The 21,935-nt window shown below is 30.1% G+C and overlaps 2 protein-coding genes across 6 annotated transcripts in view; one reads left to right on the forward strand and one right to left on the reverse strand.

Annotated features, from left to right (window-relative positions):
* Rgk3 (Rad, Gem/Kir family member 3) overlaps window positions 1-3,898 on the forward strand; it is a 65,724-nt gene extending 61,826 nt beyond the window's left edge. For all 3 annotated transcript variants that reach the window (XM_089594315.1, XM_089594317.1, XM_089594318.1), the window contains one exon: window positions 3,603-3,898. In XM_089594315.1, the coding sequence (XP_089450441.1) occupies window positions 3,603-3,886 (284 nt within the window). In that variant the 3' untranslated portion in view covers window positions 3,887-3,898. The remainder of the gene's footprint in view (window positions 1-3,602) is intronic.
* An 8,324-nt stretch (window positions 3,899-12,222) lies between these two features.
* On the reverse strand, window positions 12,223-20,049 carry LOC149374174 (uncharacterized). 3 transcript variants are annotated; one of them, XM_089594545.1, is made up of 3 exons: window positions 19,927-20,049; window positions 19,753-19,814; window positions 12,223-13,966 (listed from the first exon to the last, which is right to left on the reverse strand). In XM_089594545.1, the coding sequence occupies exons 2-3, from the start codon at window positions 19,807-19,809 to the stop codon at window positions 12,947-12,949; spliced, it is 1,077 nt and encodes a 358-aa protein (XP_089450671.1). In that variant the 5' UTR covers window positions 19,810-19,814; window positions 19,927-20,049; the 3' UTR covers window positions 12,223-12,946. The 3 variants fall into 3 exon arrangements, with proteins under 3 accessions (XP_089450671.1, XP_089450670.1, XP_089450669.1); XM_089594544.1 differs by having other exon boundaries at window positions 19,753-19,861; XM_089594543.1 differs by having other exon boundaries at window positions 19,753-20,049.
* Between the last annotated feature and the right edge of the window lie 1,886 nt (window positions 20,050-21,935).

Here is a 21,935-nt window from a genome sequence, read left to right on the forward strand (position 1 = left end):
GCCGTGCCAATCCAGCGCCACCGCGGGTACTTTGCAAAAAAACACTATTTTCCGATACATTTTTAGGGTACTAACGAAAACGTTAGAGATACGAAAATTTAACTAGTGTTAGATTAACATCGTCTTAACAGAAAACATTTTGAAAAATGGTTCTTTGTGGTCTAACAACATTTTTAGAGCCATTTTTCGAAAGGACCTTTTTAGAACGAAGTTCTTTATGTCGCGTTACTCGGGGGGCTGGAATTTTAAAACCGACAGATTTTTTTTTTTTGAATCAGAAATCTTTTTTCCTCTCAAGTTTTTCCCCTCACCCCGGCCCCCCTCACCAAGTGTTCTCTACATACTTCCCCTCTCCTCACTACATATGTATATCTGTCAACCGTGCCGTGTTACTCTTCTGCACCACACCTTTACCCACCATTCTCCCTCACACTCCCAAGCAATTAATTTTTTAACAAATTTTAATTTTATTTCCCCACAGTAATTTTTCTTTCACTTTGAATTTTTTTTTCTTTTACAATTCTAAAAAAAAAAAAAAAAAAAAAAAAAACATTTTCCAATAAAGAGATTTGAACCCCCGACCTTCTGCATGTGAGTCCTGTACCTTACCCACTCTGCTACGAGCGCTGCCGACTATAGAAGTCGGTTTTTTGTACTTATCGTGTAATTCGTAACTATAACATTCCATTTTTAAATGTATTCACTGATAATACATTCAATTATGAATTTGTTTTATAAATTGTGTATTTTTTTTCTAAATAATACATCTAAAAAAAAAAAAAAAAAAAAAAAAATTAATTAGCATAAATATGGTTATGTAGATTAAATATAATAAGGCGCGTTATTACGCATTAAAATTAAAAAATAATGAAATGAAATATGAAAAAAGAAATGAAAAAAAAGAAAAAACAAAAGAATGAATATAAATAGAAAAATATAAAAAAAAGAAATAAAGGAAATACAAAAGAATGAAAAAAAAGTAATGAAATTAAATATGAAAAAAAAAGAATGATATATGAAAAAAAAAGGAATGAAAAAAAAAAGATTAAATATGAAAATAAGAAAGAAATTAAATAAAGGAAATACAAAAAAATGAAAAAAAATGTAATAAAATGAAATATGAAAAAAAATGAAACAAGAAATGAAAAAAAAATAAATAAAACAAGAAATAAAGAAAAAAAAAAAAAAAACATCAAACCAGGGGGGATGAATGGGTCATGGGACCCACGGTAAGAACGAAGTTCTTTAAACATGACATGAGTGTAAAGCACAATTTCTCAGGTTACAAGGGGGTCGCCAGACCCATTGAAAGAACGAAGCTCTATAAACGTTAGTACTGCATTCATGTAATTCACTAAACAAAAACTTGAAAAACGAATAAAAAAAAAAAATAAAAAAAATAGTTCAGTACTCACGATGGTTGAACTTCGTGAGTACTGTATTTATGCACGACGTTCTCACGAAGTTCAACCATCGTGAGTACTGAGCTATTTTTTTTATTTTTTTTTTTTATTCGTTTTTCAAGTTTTTGTTTAGTGAATTACATGAATGCAGTACTAACGTTTATAGAGCTTCGTTCTTTCTACGGGTCTGGCGACCCCCTTGTTACCTGAGAAATTGTGCTTTACACTCATGTCATGTTTAAAGAACTTCGTTCTTACCATGGGTCCCATGACCCATTCATCCCCCCTGGTTTGATGTTTTTTTTTTAGTTTATTTGATGGTTTGCAAAATGTTTGCATCCGATCGTCTTGAAATTTTGTAGGTTTGTTAAGAATCATAAAACCCATTTTGTGTTAAGATTTGAAGTCAAAACATTAATTAGAACTCTAGTTATGAAATACCAATAAACAGGGTGAAATTGGCACTTTTTGGCAAGTTGTGGAAATCGATAAGGCCAATCTGGGTTCCCCAGGGCTCATTTTGTTCGTCAAGAAATTAAGGTTTTAGTCCCTGTAAATCTTACTCAAAAATTAATTTTTAATCAAGGTAAAAAAAGTAAAACAAAAATATGGAAACAAGCAAGAAATTAAATGTAATATAATGATTTACAAGAGTATATTCAACATTATATCTTTAAAAACTTTTTGTTTCAGTTTTTTTAATTTTTTTTATTTTTATTTTTTATTGTTTTTTTGTTATTTTTAATTAAAATGTTTAATAAATGATGTACTTCAACTTTAAATGTGTATGGGGAATTTTGTATAATGAATTATGTGAACATGCTTTTTCAGGATTATTCCCTTTGCGTAAAGTGTGTGCTGTAAACACTACAAAATTTTTACTATGAATCGTAAAAAAATATTAAATACACCTAAACTTGATATAAATTAAATCAAACAAATCTGATTTTACAAAAAACTGAAGGAGTAAATGATCAAATAACACTTCTTGTTATTTACAAGAATAAAGTTGTTCTGTTTGTCCTACAATAGTATAGAAAAATAGGAATCACATTTTTATCTGACAGCGAAGTACTTACTAATAAAAGAGACATCTTAAGGAGGTTTGGGAGAAAAGTTAAAAATGGAGAAATGTGCCAAAAAAATGTATGTTATATTTGAGAATGTTAGGAGTGCACATGAATTTTTTCAGATTTTTCACGAGGGAAAATTTTTGAGAAAAAATTATGACATATTGACAGTTTAACACGGTCTCTAATGAGAGAGTAAGGTTAGGTTTGCCTTTTAATTGAAATTAAGGTATATTCTAAATGTGTTGGAATAAAAGAAAAAAAAAACGTTTTTATAGATAACTTGATAAAAAAGGAAGATGCTTGACAAAAAAAATCAAACCTTGCCAGGCATTTTTCAAAAATATAAGCAGTTACAGTCATTCAGTTTCAAGTTTGTAGAGTGCAAGAGGAGGTGCGCGGTAAAGGGGGCCCAGATGCGCGGGCAGGGGGGACTCCCCGTTCCTCGCCTCTCTGAATGATACTCCCAAACTGCCTTAATTGTGTGGGGGAGAATGTGCGAGGTCTCTCAAAATGATTGCAGGAACTGCGAAGGGGAATATTTGGGGAACTGTGGGGGGCTTGTCACCTACCCTTGCCAAATAACTAAATAATATTATAATACTGGTTACCTGATAACTTCATACATAGATTTCAAATAAATGAAAAATTTTACTAAGTTTAATGTTTCTAACAAAATCCATATCATTGGAAAAAATATCCGTTACTGTAATTTTGACCATATGAAATACTTTCATCCTAGACAATTAAAACGTCGATGGCCAAAATGTGAAAGTAGTGAAAGCGTACCGTTTCTTACATTTAATATCATAAAGTTATACTAAAAAAACAACATAACTTTATGCTATACAGATATGCATCTTAGTTATTGGACACAATGTTTGAGAACAATAAAATAAGGTTAGGATAAAAAATAACGAAAATCACAGAAACCTAGTGCCTATAAAATGAGTACTTGTAACATAGTAAGTAAAAGTAAATTTAAGTTGAGAAGGCTTAATAAATAAAGTGTTGTAAGGAGTTTCTTTAGTCTTGTCATCAAATTGTCTGCCCATCTAACCTTACCCAAATTGACCTTCGCTAAACTAACAAACAAAAACTTGATTCTCATCTAAAATTCTCTTTGTAGATGGCAGATGCTTGGCGTGCACATACCGAGCTAAGTTCAAAGAGATCTCCGTTGGGATAAACCACAACATCGACGACCTCCTTGTCGGCATCCTGAGCCAAATCCGACTAAAAGTCAACCAGCACCAGAGCCAAGCGGCCAGTAGCGGTAGCACCGATAGCGAGCACTGGTATAAATCGCGTGGAGTTGTCCGTGCGAGCATGAAAGCTCGACAGATGCTCACTTGGCTGTTTGGTAAAGAAGATCGCAAGTTTCGTAACTGCGAAAACTTGCATGTACTGTAAAGGCTCGTCTCTTTATTTTTTTTATTTATTTATTTATTTTTTTTTTTAAATTGCTACTTCTTATACGAGTGCCGTTGTTTCTTCCATGTCAACTGTACAAGAGGTTTGCGTGAGATTTTCAAGCTTTATTTGTTTTCTTTATTTTTATCTTTATTAGTATTATTATATTAGTTAGTGTGTATATATTTATATATTTGAGGATGTGAAAGTGAAATCCCTAATTTATATTCGTGCTTTTGTTAATGACACACGAGACACGGGATACTTTCACAAACAATTACCAAATTAGGAAAGTTTTTTTATACTGGACCACAAATGTAGGACTTTGACGGTTTTCTTTATTTGATCACTATCATTATTGCTATTTTTGTCCATGTTAGTATGTATTAATTTTTTATGTAAAAAAAATAAAAAATACACGATTTTGTAAAATGCTTTTTCCTACTGAAACTCGAAAACTTTTTTAATCTGTATGTAATTATATCTATAACTCTAAAATTTATCGACGTTGTTTTGAATGTGTTTGGTGTTTTTTTCGTAGTGGCAACATTGTAAACTAAGATAAATAATTATTACCAACAAAGACAATTTACTTTAATCATGGGTTCTGATTCAGATGTACTTTCAAAATTATTTAAACTAAAATACAAACATTTGTATCCTGAAAATTGTATTATAATATAGTCTGGAAACAGTTTTAAGTTGTAAGTAGTTATGATTGCGGAAATAACAGATTAGTTTGTTTATTTTTTATTTAAAAAAAAGTATTTTCCAAACACTGCTATTAATTGTTCAGCGAATATAGTATCTTATGTGTCTCAGAACTGTGTTCAAAATTATTCTTTTCAGAATATTGAAAAATAATTATTCATTATGCCAAAATGAAAAACTCTAACAATTTTTTATTGTTCTAACTGAAATTCTGTCTTTCATAGTTGAATGTGAGCTGTACCAAATGCCAAAATAAGTGATAAGTAAGGTAGATAAATAATCATGATCACTTCAAAATAATCGGTAAACATGCTTAAAAATAAAAAATATCTTGTCAAATGCACAAAAAAGTTTCTATATAAATTATGTTGAAAGTTAATAATATTTTTTTTACACTATTCATATAATAATATAATACATGGATAAACTATTTTGAATTAATATTTAATTTTGACCTGAATCATGCATCAAAATCATAAAATAATGGTAATTAAACACAAATTAAATATTTTACGTGCCTACTCGATCTATTTTTGTATGTAATTCAGATTTAATAGTAATTACTAAACGATTTCTGAACACTTCAGAATAAAATTTTTCCAAAAATACAATATAATTGCTTTCCCAAAAAAGTTTTTTTTATTGCAATTTAAACAATACAGTACTTGTTCTAAAATTCTGGAACTAAAATTGTTCCAGCAAGTATGGTTGTCACGTTTCAAGAAAATTAATTTTACTATAAAGTATTTAAAGAAAGATTTATACATTTCTTTTAAATTCTTCAACTATTTATTTTTCTAAATTTTTTTATATAATGCATTATTCTTTATGTAAAAAACTTAGACAAGTGCTGTTACAAGTAGTCTTGTACACACCACACATAATGCTCAACCGACAATTGTCATTCATTTTTATATTTAAATATTAATCGAAGCATGTTGTAAAAAGTACATATTGCAGTAATTTTCTCGAATGATCCATGTAACATGGTATTGTTAATTCACTGTCAACAAAAAATCGTTTCTGAAAGCCCAAAAAAAAGAAAAACTTCATGAATTTTATAATTAACTGTATGTCTAAGAACAGATACAACACAATATTTAAAAAACGTTCGATTTACAAGTAATTTTTTTACTAATTGTGTAATTGCGTTGCCTTCTACGAGTTGTTAAACAAAAAATTATATGTTTTAACATAAAATCATTACAGGTAAAATGTGACCTAGACAATCAAATCAATTGTACAACTGGAAAAAAGCGCCCAACTTAATCTCTCATGAACCACTGAATCTGTGGCTTAAGTATGATTATGGATTATTAAAAATGGGTATACCTTCATTACAAAAATTAAAAATAAAATAAACCACTATTTACAGCACAAAGGAACCATACGTTTTGCAAAAGGTCCATGATCTTTTCTGTGTTTGTAAAATAGAATATGCAAAATACGATTACTATTATCTTTTTACATTACTTTTTGACAAATTCATTTTTGAACAGTATGCATAATATTAAGGATTTTTGTAAGACAATAATCTTTTACGTATTTGTCGATGCATGAACTTGTTGGATAAAATAATTTTATAAAGTAAATATGTAACAAAAAATTGAAATTTTATCTGGTAATACGGTTGAGTTGTGAATGAATTTTTTAACATCTTTTACTACCATTAATAGGAATTTTACATGTAAAAACATTTATCTTTACCACCCAAAAGAACTTTAAAAATTGCCAATCAAAAGTCATTCTAGTTTTTTGAGCCATATGTTTTAAATAATGTTTAGTATTAAAATGTTTATTATAAATAATTCTAATATTAACACTGATAAAATTTTTTAATACTAAAATGTCAGTTTTAATAGACACAAGTTATTTCTACGGAATTATATATACACATGATGTATTTGTATGTTAAATGTAAACAAAGCTAAAAACGAGAAAAAAAGGGAACAAACAAATTCATTAAAAAAAGTTTGAACATATTTTAAAAAAGTAACGTGTATGGGTCTATCGTTTGATCACACGTTAGCAACATTTATATGTAATACAATAAAGAAATTTACATTATATAAAAAAATTATATGTAATCTACGTTGTGTATGTTAACGTATTATATATAAAAGCAAATGAATACTTATAAAATAAAATACTATTGATTCAAGCCTTACTGAGAGAAAAATTGTTAAAAAATATTATTGCTTTGTGTTTTTTAAAATATATAATGTTGTATGGTACCTGAACTGATTTTTTTTTCTTATTATTCATTCTACAAATTATTAAAACCTCTTCTTGTCATATAGCTACTGGTTTATAAAACTTTTATATATTTTTGTCTTCATACTAATAAAATTTTAAAAATCGCTGTTTATTCATTGGTACAATGTTTCCTAATTTTTTTTTTTCACTTCATTTGTAATGAATTGTTTTCTTGTATCGAATCATAAAAATGTTTTATTTTGAATAATGAATCATAAAATTATCACCCACATACCCAATATTTCAAATTTTTTGTTAATACATTTTTTTGTAGAAAATTTTTAATGGTCCAAATACATAAGCGTAAGACTGCATCGATATCGTTTATAAGATTTAAAACGTATGCGTTACTTTCTTTGACAAATCCTGAAATTTAAAGTTGCTAACGATAAAAATAAACCTGAAAAATTTAGGATCGAATGGGTTTTTTTTCAAATCTTTGAACTAGCACGTACGGATACACCTGTTTTCACGACTGTACTTAAAAAATAAAATCATTCGTGTTGATGTAAAATTTGTAACAATAAATCCTCTTATTCCAATAATCAGCAACCAAAAAGTAGGCTGCTCAGAAAATTTCTTACATTCTTCACCCCTTAATAGACGTTTAAACCAAAATATGCTCTGAAGTAGCTAAATTTGCCTTTTTCAAGTCACTATGTTGAGGTCATAGTTACGTTTCAAATACCAAAAAAATTCCCTATTATCGATATTTTTTGTAAAATCGATCTCTCTGATGTTGAAAATTCATTGCCCTTACAGGATCCTCAACAAAATATGCTATAGTTTTGAAAAAATTATGTTACCGTAGTCTAATAAAACGGTGATCAAAAAAAAAAATAATAATAACTTAATCAAATAAACATGCAGAAATTGGGCGCAATAACTCTGCAGGGATTACTGCATACTTACCTGCAGCTGGGTCTCTATCACGGCTTTCGACATCTCGTAAAAGTCAGTATTTTTTTCGATAATTTAAATAAAACTATGGTTGAGCGCATCGGCAGTCTAAGAATTATGAATTATCGAAAAAAATATTTACATTTGCGAGGTATCGGAAGCTGTGATAGAGCCCCTGAGGTCTAATCGGGGGACTCGATATCTCGCAAAAGTAAGCATTTTTTTTCTATAATTTCCATAAAACAATGGCTGAGCGCATGCGCAGTCGTTAAATTATCGAAAAAACTGCTTAATTTTGCGAGATATCGAATGCCCCGATCAGACCCCTGTGCAGTATTTTCTGCAGGATGGTTTCGTGTGGACACAAATATAACTACCAAAAATTCTACGTGTTAGGGCTTAGTATTATACATAGTTCCATACAAGATACCCTTTTTAAACTTTTACGTAATTATTGAAAGGATCTTATTAGTCATGATAGCTACGCATAAATATCTCTATTGAATTTTATTGAACACTAATCCTTAAGTTATTTATATACGCTGCTGAAAAGTGATTGATTTTTCAAAATTTTAAATGTTTAATTATATACCAAAATGCATATAATTTGTAATTTAAATGGTATTTCTTTGCTTGCAGGACTTGTAATTTTTTGCACTTGAGGTACTTGCATTTTTTCAAGTAAACATCTGTTGTATTTAATTTTTTTAGCTATTTATTTATTACATAAATACCATAATGTCTATTGATAATGAAGTTGATTATTTTCAGTTAGAAACAAAACGAACTGGCTTGCCATGGCATGAGAAATTTCCTGACTTTTTTCAGCATGGTCTCGGTACTGTCATAGTTTCCAAATACTGTAGTTTTTCTTGTTGGAGTATGAACTGGATTTATTTATAAAACCAATCCTGCAGTTACTCCTGCAGAAGTTCACACCTACTTCGCAGTTTAATCCTAAGTTTTCTTAGGAATTCCCGCCGGTTTTTTTTCTCTACAGGACTATGCATTATGAACCTACTCTAATGGATTCATTTTATATTGGTCAAGTCATCGAAGAAACATATTACTCAGGTAGCACTAACCTTAGTCAAATTTTGTTCTCAGGATACTTTCAGATCTCACCATAACCAGCCAAAGCTTTTTAGTAATTTTACCATCTGCCCTCAATCACCACAGGATTCGACTCGGGCTCTTTACCATGTTCACCAAAACAACATCGTCGAATCAGTTAAACTCCTATCAACGAAATTCGGCACCAATGATTACTCAAACCTGTCGGATTTTCAAGCATCACCTTAAGATTATGAATACTACGAAATTAAATACACAGCCTAGCTAGTCTTATAAATATTTCTTTCTCATTCCTTTTGGTGTGTTTAATTAATTTTCGTAAACCACCTTTCTATTTTTATTTACGATTTTCCCATGTACAATTCACCGAATAACTTAACTGCTGATTTACCCCTAAAATTGTTACATTGGAATATCAAAAGTATTCTTTCTAAGACGTACGAATTTAAGAAAATTTTTACTGGCTCTGACACTATTTTCTGGATAAATTCGTTTCTGAAACCTGAACATACTTTCAATATTCCTGATTTTTCTTCGTTCAGAGAAGATCGCACCACAACCCCTGGGTATTGTAGTGTTTATTCGCAACAATTATAATTATAAGGAAATAATCACACCTTCTTGTGACGATTTCGTAGAACTGTGTGGCATAAATATAAATAATATCAACCCCTTTTAGACCTATTTTTCTGTTATAGCACTCCTGCTAATAAGATGTCCCATAAGTTTACTGGGATAAACTATGTAAAATGCTGATCCTACTCACCACTCAGTATTAATACGTTATTCTAATACCCACAATGGTATGTGGAACTGTGATATTACTGATAATAACCGTAGTATAACTGCATATACTTTGAAAATGCGTTGAAAGCTCATGATTCAGTTCTGCACAACTTAAACACCAGAACCTATTCAAATCAACGTAGAAACTACACCTCTAATTAAAATTTAGTTCTCTCGTCACACCATATAAAAGACGCGACCAGTTTTTCTCTGTCTGCGAAAAGTGTGATTCTGACTATTTCCCTATATTTATCGATATTAATACTTCTAAACATCTGCACAAAAAAAAAAAATCATTCAAGATTAATTCTATTCGCACCAAGTGGAATTAGGTAGAATCAACTTTGGAAGACGAGCTGCAAGACTTTTATTCCCTTGAATTTGAATCCATGTCTTCATCTGATAAATTTTTGTACTTTATAGGCTCAATTTCAAATGTCATCTCGAATTTTACCACTAAAAAAATTAACGTCTCCAATTCTAATAGATTTAACCCAACCCATTGGGATCACGAGTGTAATCGTATCAAAAGACTTAAAAGAGCCGCATATAAGCAATTCATCTTCTCATATGACCCCAAAGACTTAATTTTATACAAAAAACGATGTGCTGAAGCAAAAAAACTGTTTAAGTAAAAATAATCGTCATCTCTCAAAAAGATTTGTCCACCCTAGGCTTTAACCGACTCATACGATCTTCCTCCCAGTACCCTAAATGACTATTTGGACTCTCGGTTTTCTTCACTTGAACTTAATGTAACCCTATAGTGGAAAAAAGAGAACATCTTCGGCTAAAAACGTCGATTAAGGACTCAACAAAGGCAAAATACATTTTGATTTTTTTGATTCACCAAACAAGATCCCATTGACTCTTAATGTGAGGGCCTAGCCATTTAATGATAATAATAAGTGACAACAATATATTTTTTGAATCAAGAGTACAATTTTAATAACACTAATAAAATTGCTACCCCACCCTTTCTATTCTCAGCGAGATAATGTATATTGATGCACCAATATTATGTAGAGATTTGGGTAGGGCATTCCACAGTCCTACAAAAGCTCCAAATACGCTGTATAGCCCTCTGCACACCACTCCCTTTACAATAACCCAATTAAAATTGTGTTAAGCTTCCCACTACCGATCTTAATACCTCTTTGAATACCTCGAACAGCTCTCTAATTTTTTAACCCCCTCCGTCGTATCATACAATAAAAATACAGAAAGTATATATAGAATTGAGTGAAAAATAAAATTATTATAACGCCAAATCACATATGCATTGGCAATGGAGAAAGTACCGTTATAAATTGTCAAACGTTTCTTAATAAAATATGTATGATTATAATATTTTTAATGTTAAGCTTTCTTAATTGAGCTTTTGTAACGAATCAAGTGCAATACATCAAATATAGTAATTTAAGACTATAAGTATCCAATCATGTATTGGTTAACAAAAAATTTGTACCCAAACAATCATTTCTACTTTTTACTATCATGTTTAAAGTTTGGTGCACATAGTCTTAGTAAAAAATATATCTGTATAGATTAAGCATTAGCAGCTCATAAAATTTTATGTCTTACAAGAAACAGCATTAGAAGTTTTAAAAACAAACGTTGTTGAATGTTCGTAAGACGTTTTGTGCTATTAAGATTTAGTTATATTTTTTTTACTTTTTATATTATGACTACAACATAAAATAAAAATTTGTAAATGTATATTGGTAAAGGTTGTCATGTAGGAATTTTGTGCCGGAGGTTACTATCTGCCCCAGAACCAAGCCCCTTTTTTTAACTTGCTAAAGTACTTTGGAATGAAAGAGAGTTGGCAAAACGAGCTTTCGATGTGACTTAAGTCCAGGGACGTATAACTGGGAGATTACCTGTAAAGTTAATTGACTCAGAAAAAACTTTAACTATTGATAAGTGAGTGTGACAATAAATTTAAATATTACTTCTGTCATAAACTCATGATTTTATAGCGGAATTTTTTATTATTGCGTCAGAAAAGTCTACTCATTAACGCAGAACTCAATATGAAGGTATTAGAAGCTTCCTAACTAGCGAAAGTATTGAAAAGCAAATACAATTTGACTCATACAGATGTAAATAATTAATGTAATTATTCTAGATTTATACTATTATGATCTCCAAAATAGGTTTGATTTAACAAAATCAGAACAAATGAGTTGCTTTCTGCTGTACGTAACCATCGTCACAGAATAAGAGGTCTTCGGCAGGACGCACGAAAGGGACTGCAAGCTGCCCAGTCAAACTCACAATCGTATATAATATGTTATAACTTTTATGCAACAACAGCTTTATGTTTCATTAATTTTCTATAAAACTTATAGTATTCCAGAAAGTTGGAGACTTTAAACATTTTTTTTTTTTCAAAGCATAATTTAAATTGACAGGTTATTGATAAATAAATTGAAAGCATTTGAGAAACTTTTTTTTTACTTTTAGTATCGTAGTCACGTATTCAAACGTGTATTTCTAATATTACATTATAATGTTTCAATATGTACTAACAAAGTACTTACGAAAATAGTTATTTACGGTACTTATAATAATTATAACTACCTTTTTAAAAACTTTATGTCACTGTATTACGCATGTAATATATTTGAGATACGTGGCTAATTGCAAACCTTTTTTTTTTAGTTTATACTTATTATTTAAATGGTACTAGAAAAAATCATTAAGCTCTACTATTGCGACTTAGTAACTATAAACTTCATACAGACAATGTCACAATTTCAACAATTACAATAAATGTTAAATAATTTTTAAGACTTTCAACTGTTTATGTTTGTAGACTACGGTCAAATCAAAAAATTAAATCATAAAACCAAAGATGGGACACAAAAGAAAAAAGGTTTTCTGAGTTCAAGCTCTAGAATCTAATATTTTACTTGATAAGTATTTCATAGCATTATACGGTATACGGTATCTTTGTTCCTCAACGGCATCCTGATAGTGATAATATATAAAAAATGGACTTTAATACCACATGCGATATCAGTTCTTTGCATTAATTATACTTAGAAAATATAAACCAATTGAAAAAATCGAAATCTTATTGAACATTGCTGTTACATTACATTTACTTGAAAATTTGTGAATAGTAATTAGTAGCAACATAGGTGCATAATTTTTGCAAAAAAATTTCTTTTAATGAAAATGAAGTTTTTAATAAAATTGAATATTTATAATGATGTCGTACCAGCGTACCACAATACGTAGGTATGTCATTGGACTGATATTTTATTCACAGACAGTACTGTACTGTATGAGCTGAAGCCCAAAGATGTTTTATCCTCTTCAAAATCACTCCAAGTTTTTCATCTCCAACTCAGTCTCCAACTTCACAATCATCTCCGACAGCTCAGCGTTTTTCCTGCGCTCTTCCTTTAACATAATGCGGAGTTCCACGATGTTGCCAGTTTCTTTCATTTTATCGTGAATCATTACTAGAGAACGCTGCAGTCTCTTACAGTCATCCATCATTACCTGTATGGTATCATCTTTCATTTTGAGATGCTCTTGAAGGTGGGCAATTTCTTGGTCTCTTCCACTGGGTGACGAGCTGCCGGAATCATTGCGTCTTCGTATCACCTCCTCCAGCCTACGAATGATTTGATCCCGACTGGTAAGGCCCTCGCTCAGCCTTCTAATCTCATTTTGATCTTCTGCCACCTTCTGCTGGAGATCCTTAATTTTTCTGCGGTAATCGTACATATCTTCGTTCACGTTTTCTATCTCGGTGACTCGATCCTGCAGCAATTTGATGGTCATGTCTTTGTAATAGATCGTCTTCTTCAGATTTAACGTGTGTTCGCATTTCCTGTGTAAATCGGCTTCGCTACTCTTGCGGAGCATCGTTTCCTCGAAGCAAGTATTTTTAGCGATTCTTAATTTTTCCTTACAATCTTCGAGATTCTTGGTCGTCGTTTTCAGTTCGTTTTGGACTTTTTCAAGTTCTTTCCTCATCTGATCCTGATCATTAAGAATTATCTCGCATGCAGATTTATAGTTCTCGTTGACTTCTTTTTTCATTTCGTTTAATGCAATACTCCTAGCAATTCGTTTTTCCTCCTCTTCACGCAGAAAAGATTGAATTTTTTTGTACAATTCGTTCTTCGTAGATGTGCTGTCTGAAGGCTCGCTACTTTCGCCGATGGTAACGTGCACGCAGCCGAGTTTATCATGCCTCGGACAAACGGTAGTATCATTGAGATCCTCTGACATTGCCACGGACTTGTGAGTCTCGCTGTCATTGGCGTCAACAATTGATTTGTCAGTAGTAATATTCACCTTGTGTGATATTTTCATGGGAAGAGTATCCATCTACAACAAAAAGTAAATCATTTTATTTTACACATGTAATAGTGTACATTTTTTGAAGTTATATTTTTATAGGAGTGTGTTATGCACGGGTGTAAGCAAACGATTTAAAAATTTTCTCTTTTGAAAAATATGTGACGAAAGTGATTTTTAACATTCACTTCCGGAAATAATGATGGAAAAAAAGTGACTCGAGTCCTTCCCGCAGGATATGACCACGTACATACCAGCCAAGTACAGTATCCACTCAGCCATGAGCTAAGTGTGAGATATTTTTCCCTCTTACCTTATATTGTGGTTCACAACTTATTTTTAATTCAATAATTTACTATTTATAAGTCAATTTTTTCCCATGTTTAATTGATTAAATACATTATTAAATTATTTATTTCATTAAATAATTTTTTTTCAAATCTGTGAAACAATATTTTTTAGTAGCAGCTTTTCGATGTATTGATCAATTTTATAATTTTTATTTATTTGTTAATTTTACAACTAATGAATAATGGTTTGATCATTAAAAAAAAATTTTTTTCAAGAAAAAACAGGTGCGGACATAACGTTAGAAATTGTATAAGCGTAGATGATTAATTGTTTTGAGATAATCGGAAGATTCGTTAAAAGTAGGCAGTCTACTATGCTCCAGCCTGACAGCACTTCATGCCATGACTGTACTCTGTGCTTTTTTATTGACATAATATATTATTTCAATTGTTCATTTGTTAAATATCAAAATACTTATTAAAATTACACTCAATTACCAAATATCTTCATTCCAAGGATAATTACACCACCTACCATATATATCGCTGTAGATTATTTAAAATATCGTTTCATAAAAGGAGTATCTACACTCATATATTGTCTGCTATAGAAGTATAACTTCATACTTCGGTACCCAAGCCCTTACTGACTTCTGATTTTGGAAGTTTAAGAGGAGCCTAAGGATGGCTAGATTTTTAAAAGATTTTATTAATTTAATTTATAATGGATATAAGCAAATTGATTAGTAGATGGTATTACGTACGACGTTTATTTAAGATGTTGGGTCAGACTTGTTTTCAATAAAATTTTGTAGAGTTTGCCAAAACATTTTGTAGTCGATATTTTTGCAGTTAAATTTGTGAATGCTGCTGGTGGAAATCTTTGGGATATTAAAATAAATATTGCAATGATTTGGAAAGTGGTTGCTATTAAAGCGGCGAGAAAATCAATGGGATTTTTTCCTGAAGGAAGCATCTTGTTGGACTCCCATTATTAGTGGTGGGAGTTTAAAGTCTTCTCCAATAAAGACGTATTTGGAACTGGAAGTAGAGTCAAAGAGCCTGTTTTATTCGTTCATTGTGCAGGTGACATTAGATAATATAACTCACATAGGAAAACGAAAAGTATTGAGTTGTTCTTGGCCCTATAGTCCGATGCCAGTATGATAATAGTTATGGCTAAAGTTTCAAGTCTGTGTTTGGAGTGAAAAATATCCTGGGAAATTTTATAAGTGGCACCGATTTTAATCATTATGTCAAATCCTTGATGTTTTTTTGTTCAGTATTTTCTTATCATACTGTAATTTAAGATTATTAGTCTATTATAGCTGTTAAGAGGTATTTATTATATAAGATGCTTCGATCGTTCTAGTGCATCATAGTATTGGATTGTTTGGCCCATAGGTGATAAGCAGATTGAATGGATTTCTCAATTTATGTTCATTTTTCATTAAAGTAGATTAAACGTCATTGATACTTTTTATCAGATGTATATAAATGATTTTGATAGGAAAGATGGTGTTGTTCATTATGAGTCCATCGAGACTGACCAGGATTGCATATTTGTCGATTAACTGTTTCTTTTACGCTTCGTCAACGTCATCAGGAAAAGTGTGTGGGATTTAGTCCTAGTGTTTATAAGTATAGATACCCAGTCAAGACTTAGACAAAATACCGACTTGTTTTAAGGACAGAGATATTTAAATTCTAAAATTTCTATGGTTTTAAATGTCAGTCATTCCTTATCTCATCCCATCCTTCTTATTCCATTGCCCAGAATCCTATGCCATAGGTGCCTATATATATACTAGGGGGCTTTGTCCCTTTCCGCACTTCATGGGCCAACCTCCTTCAAAACCAAGATGATTTATATTTTTAGTTTTTATCACAACTTATTTTTTTTTATTTTTTTTTATTTTTTTTTTTTTAATCACTCAATCATTTTGCTTAATGCTCACCTTTTTGTTTTTGTAAATATTAATAATTAAGTGTGCAGAATTTATTGAAATCATTGTTATTTTTATCCTTATTATACTGTTTTTCAATTTTATCTGATTCATTTTTATTTAAAAAAGTTCGCCAATCTTTAAACTTATAAGTTTAATCACCCTTTTTAGTTATTTTCCTTCTGTTTGGACATGCTGCTAAGACTAAGGAATTTTAATTATGTCTTCGTGGTTCTTCATTAGTTTTTTTACTTCAATAATATTGATATTTACGTTTTTTTCAAGATTTTGTTAATTTTAAAAAATTGAATATACAAAAATTAGTTTTCCTTAAATAACGTATACATAAGTATTTATTTTTATATTTTTTATTATTTTTTATCTAAATATATACCTACCAAAAATACATAATCCCTTCATGATACTTTTAATACAGCATATTATATTATCTATGACCTTTACCAACGACTAAGGTCAATATTAACTTTTATTAAAACAGAATCCTGCGCTTTCTGGTCAATATTTAATTATATTTACATGACACGTTTTGTTTGATCAACCAAATCTCTTCATTTAACTTTTTTTAGTACATATATTTTTACACAATTCGAATAATATGAATTATTTAAATTATTTTAAATTATAGAATAAGAATTATAATAAAAAAATTATAAATTCCTGTGATTGAAGGGTATTAAGTGTTTTTTGTTTATTCATAACCACACGTCAAATTCTTCCAGTTGGAAAAAATGCAAATAAATTTTCTATCGTAGAAGAAATTATCAAGTGTTCAAATATTTGGTATACATTTCACGTATTACGTTAGTTAATTGAGAAGTCGTCATTGCTGTTAGATGTTAAAGATAGAATAAATAATTTGATCTTTTAGAATACCAAAAAAATGGGAAACACATAATGTATGTTTAAGCATTTTTAAAAACATTGATGATTCTTCGATCAATAATTTTATATTAATGTCCGACAATGAATGTACATATTTTTTGAACAACAAAATTTTACATCATATTGTAGGGAAAACCTTACTACAGCGTTAATATGCTACTTATTATAGAGTTAATTAAACTGATGATACTATTTAAATAAAATTTCCCACAGAATTTTTAATGAATACGAAGCAGAAAACTTCTTTCGCCATAAAAACTACATATTAAAAATAACTCTATCATATTAATAAGAAACTTAAGTACAGATGGAGTTGTTTGTAATCGTACACGTTTAGAAATAATTTAATTATTTAAGTACAATATCGAAGCAAAATTTAGTACTAAATCTTGAGGGCAAAGTTTTGATTCTGTAGGATTAATTAGGCAGTTTTATTGCAAACATAAATATTAGAAAAACTTTACAAGGTTTTTTTTTAACTTTGAAACTTAAATTAAATATTAAAATTCAGATATTCTAACTATTCATATTTGAATTATGAGTTCAACGATTCAAGCTTTATGTTTGGACATTTATTGTTACAATTTTCTTATTTCGAGAAAAGATACTATTTTCAATAACTTGGCACTTTTTTCTACTCACTTTCTGTTAAAAACATAAGTATAAAAAAAACTTCTTCTTATTAATTATTTATCGAGGTTACTTGAGATAATTTTTAAATAAAAAGTTTATTCTTTAGTTTGTAAGTATGAAATTTTTATAAAAAAAGACACAATTGTTTTACCAAGAACAAATTTAGTCCTTTACTTTTCGTAAACAATTTCACGTTTAACAATGACAACTTAAGATAAAAAAAACTCAACGTATTACAGCAGTACCTAACAGGTGGGGTGAAATCTGCAATAAAATACCTTAAGGATATAATTTTATTGATTACTATTATAATTTTTAATCTATATTTATTCTCAGAAATAAAGAAGCAATGAGTTTAAGGTACTTTTAAGTATTTCACAATATGAGTTAACGAAAGTTACAATGCACTCAGAAAACATTGTTTCAGCATAATTCAAATGTACATGCAAAAGTTATAAACTGAAATTGGCATCTTTCAAAAAAAAACATTCACTTGAGAAAATACACCAAAAGTTGTATACATGTCTGTAAACTGTAAACTTACCTACTTCGAGACATAAAAATTGTATTCGATTTTTAAAAGAACACATAATTAAAAAGTAGTTTAAATGCTTTACGTGTAGAAAGCAATGTAAGAGATCTACAACTTGAACGAGACACTTAACCGCTATAAGTTCGATAAATAATTATAATAATAATAATAATAAGTCAATAATTTAGAATGCCTAAGTTTAATTGCGCGCATTTGTGAGAGCATTTACCGTTGAAACGTTAAATTTATAAAATTCTGGTCCCACCACTTTAATAGCATCCTAACACTCTTGAATGCAAATTATTTTGGCTGTCTAAAATACGTGAAAATGATGTTTGCGTTAGTAACCTTAAGATTTAATGCCGTTAAAAAATTTAAAACTCTTTTTTTTGATTCCAGGTATTCTCAAACCCGTAAATTTTTTACGACTAAGACACAAGCATTTAACGTTAATATAGCTTTTTTTGCATCTGAAACTGAAGGAATACTTTTTGGTGGTCTGAATTTCGTTGTACTTTCAGCAGTTAACATCCGCGCAATTTTCGATATAGAATTGTCACTATATATATATATATATATATATATATATATATGTGTGTGTGTGTGTGTGTGTGTGTGTGTGTGTGTGTGTGCGTGTACGTACATAGATATACGCCAGTTAATCATTATTTATCTATTCATGCAAGTTTTCTTTGAGTAAATAATTCTGAACTATGCGTTTCGTCACTACAAGAACTGGAAGGAAAAAAATGTATATACCGTTTTACAATTAATTTCCTGATAATAATGTACTCAAAAACAAGTGGACGTAAAGTATATAAACTGAATAAAGGTAAGTGAAATTTCGAAACGACATATATTATCGATAATAGATTAGGTTTATCAATGTAGATAATTTCGGAATTTGACTTCTTGTGAGCTATCCATGCATGAAAACTTTCACTCCGAAAATACCGACTTTTGTGTTCTTATCACCTCATTAACTGAAAAGTTGTAACTTGCGTTCAATTTGAAATTGCAACTTTTTCAAAAAAAGACGTTTACCCAAGCAACATGTTTTGGGTATAATAATGATAAATTAATATACTTAATGATGAAAAGTTATGAATTTTTCACACGTATATGAGCTTTTTCATAAAAACCACATACACTCGTTAAACTCTAACATTAAATCTTACATAGTTGTATTTTGCGCCGTACAATTGCAGATATACAATGCATGCCAGCATTTATTGCAAAATCTGTAAGGCGTATGAATCCAAACAAATACTTTGCAACAAAAAAAAAAGAAAAACGTATAAAACATGTGTTAATTTGACGAGTAGTGATAACCAATCAACAAATGTTTCGTGTTCTGCTCACATACTTACGTGGCGATATCAGTCGGAGACCCTCTGGTTACCCTGACTGTATAAATAAGTTAAAGCTTAAAAAAACATGCGCCGAGGTATTCCTCAAAACATTCTTCTTTGCCATTTTATTGTTATACAATACATAATGTATAGTTCTTACCGTTTCCGTAATCGCTCCCAAGGAATTGCTTTTACTGCTTTTATTCTCCTGTTCCATATTCTCTGCAGCAATAGAATGAATGGTTCTTCAACAACTTTTAATTTTAGTCCTTCAAATCAGTGTACCCACACAGTTTACTTTTTTTATTTTAACTTAAACTATTTCGAAACTTACTTTTAAGTGGTAAAATAGCAACATTAACTGGTGAAACTGCGTACTCAACTGACCAAAGATCGAGTCAGGGTTGCCGGATTTGAGTAAGTGAAGAAGAGAGAAGTCCGCCACCAGAGCTTACTAACCCACCCGAATCCGCACGTAATACAAAAATCAAACCGCCTAAATCCGAACGAAATCACGTGATTGACTATAGCGCACTCAAGTGCCGACACTTCCAGTGCCACGAACTTCAAAAATATTACTAAACGTCCAATCAATGTATGAGTAAATAATTGTTAAACAATTTTTATACTATAAAAAATATTACAATTAACAAAAGTAAAAATAATTTTTTTTTGGTCAATCAGCAATACTTTTATAATATACTTTTGGATTCCAACTAATTATAGGTTATCGATATATTGTTAATTTTTATTTTGAAAATATATAATAAAAAAAAAAATATTTTATTGGGTTATTTTTACATACATATATAATGGAACATTCAAAAGGTAGCAAAGTTGCAGTTGTTAAACTAGATTGCGTACTACTGTATCAACTAATATCGACGAAAACGTCTACCAAAACTAGAATCGGCTCTACGTTTATTAGTATGGGTAGAAAGACTTTTTTTTCTCAACTTATTACCAATAGCAATTTTATTGTTAAATTAAGTGTGGAAAAAATCCACTCTACTTATTGGAGTACAATGTAGTAATAGTAGCTTTTGCATCATAGGAGTAACGTAAAAAAAAACTTACTGTAGTAGGGTGGGGTTTTGGTATGCTGTGCTTAAGACTTGTAGGTGTAAAGACTTATAGCGTTCAAGGTAAGAAATATTTTTTTGGCCCTAATTACGAAAAAAAACAAAATAAGTTGCGAAATTGTATAACTTTTAAATGAGGACCTATACGGTAAAATAATTGATGTACAAATTTGGGACATTGAAAAATGAAAATAATGATCCTTGTTTAATTGAATTTGATGATGTAATTGTTAAAAAATCAATACTTGTATTGTAGTTTGCTATCGATTACCGACAGAGCCTAGGTCGTTTTGAGCAATGCTTCGATTCAAGCCAATCTCTACGAGATTGATTAAAAATTGAAGGAGACAGACGAAATCAGACGTCAAATAAAGGATACCCTTACTAAACCATCTGGCAGAAAATCCTGCAGCGAATTCTGTACGATTTTATACAGGACGATTTCGTAAGGGCCCGAAACAGAAATAATTTTTTTTGATAAGTTGGTACTAATTATTTTTAAAAATTAGTAGAAAACATGAAAAAATAATAACAGTTTTTAGACAAATGATAAGGCTTATTACTTGCAACTGTCTGTTAAAAGTTATTATTAAAACTTTTTGATACTTATTATTGGTTATTAATTTTTTTTTGTTCACACGAGATCGAACGGTACAACCATGCCCATAAAAATTGTTATATTTTTTTACTTTTTTTTCTCATCTCATGTGAAATATAAAACAATAAAAATAATCTATTATTAACAATTATTAATAGCTATTAGTTTTTGATAAATCTTAAAAGTCAAAGTTATCATTAACCATAAAAGTTGTTTCTAGTCACTACTTATTTCGATGTTTCTATAATCATTTTTTTTTTTTTCGATTTTTTCAGATTTGGCCATTTTAGTGGCATAAGCTGCGGTATTTGGCACCTTTCTAATTTTTTAGAATGAAGTTCTTTTTTACCATGTTTTTACAACCCGATTGTTTATAAAAAAATGTATATCCAGCATTGCCACTTTTTAAATATATTTATCACAGTGAAAAACTCCACTGGTCCCTGTACTAATCGACCATCACTGAAATTGAATAGCATTTGGCGCAGTTGATACTTGAACGGCCAGGTTATGGGAGAACTTACCGCTCAAGCCCCACCGTTTCGTCTTTGATGAACACCGACAAATGAACAGGATGTGTGCAGGAATTGGTCCTAGTGTTTATAAACATAATGATATTTAAAATAAAAAAGTATATGCACGTAAACACAGTCAGGAGTGCCA

The sequence above is a fragment of the Copidosoma floridanum genome, unplaced genomic scaffold (assembly GCF_036245765.1).
Source record: "Copidosoma floridanum isolate Cflo_tuat_1 unplaced genomic scaffold, Cflo_Japanese_pri ptg000021l, whole genome shotgun sequence".
NCBI classification, from domain to species: Eukaryota; Metazoa; Arthropoda; class Insecta; order Hymenoptera; family Encyrtidae; genus Copidosoma; species Copidosoma floridanum.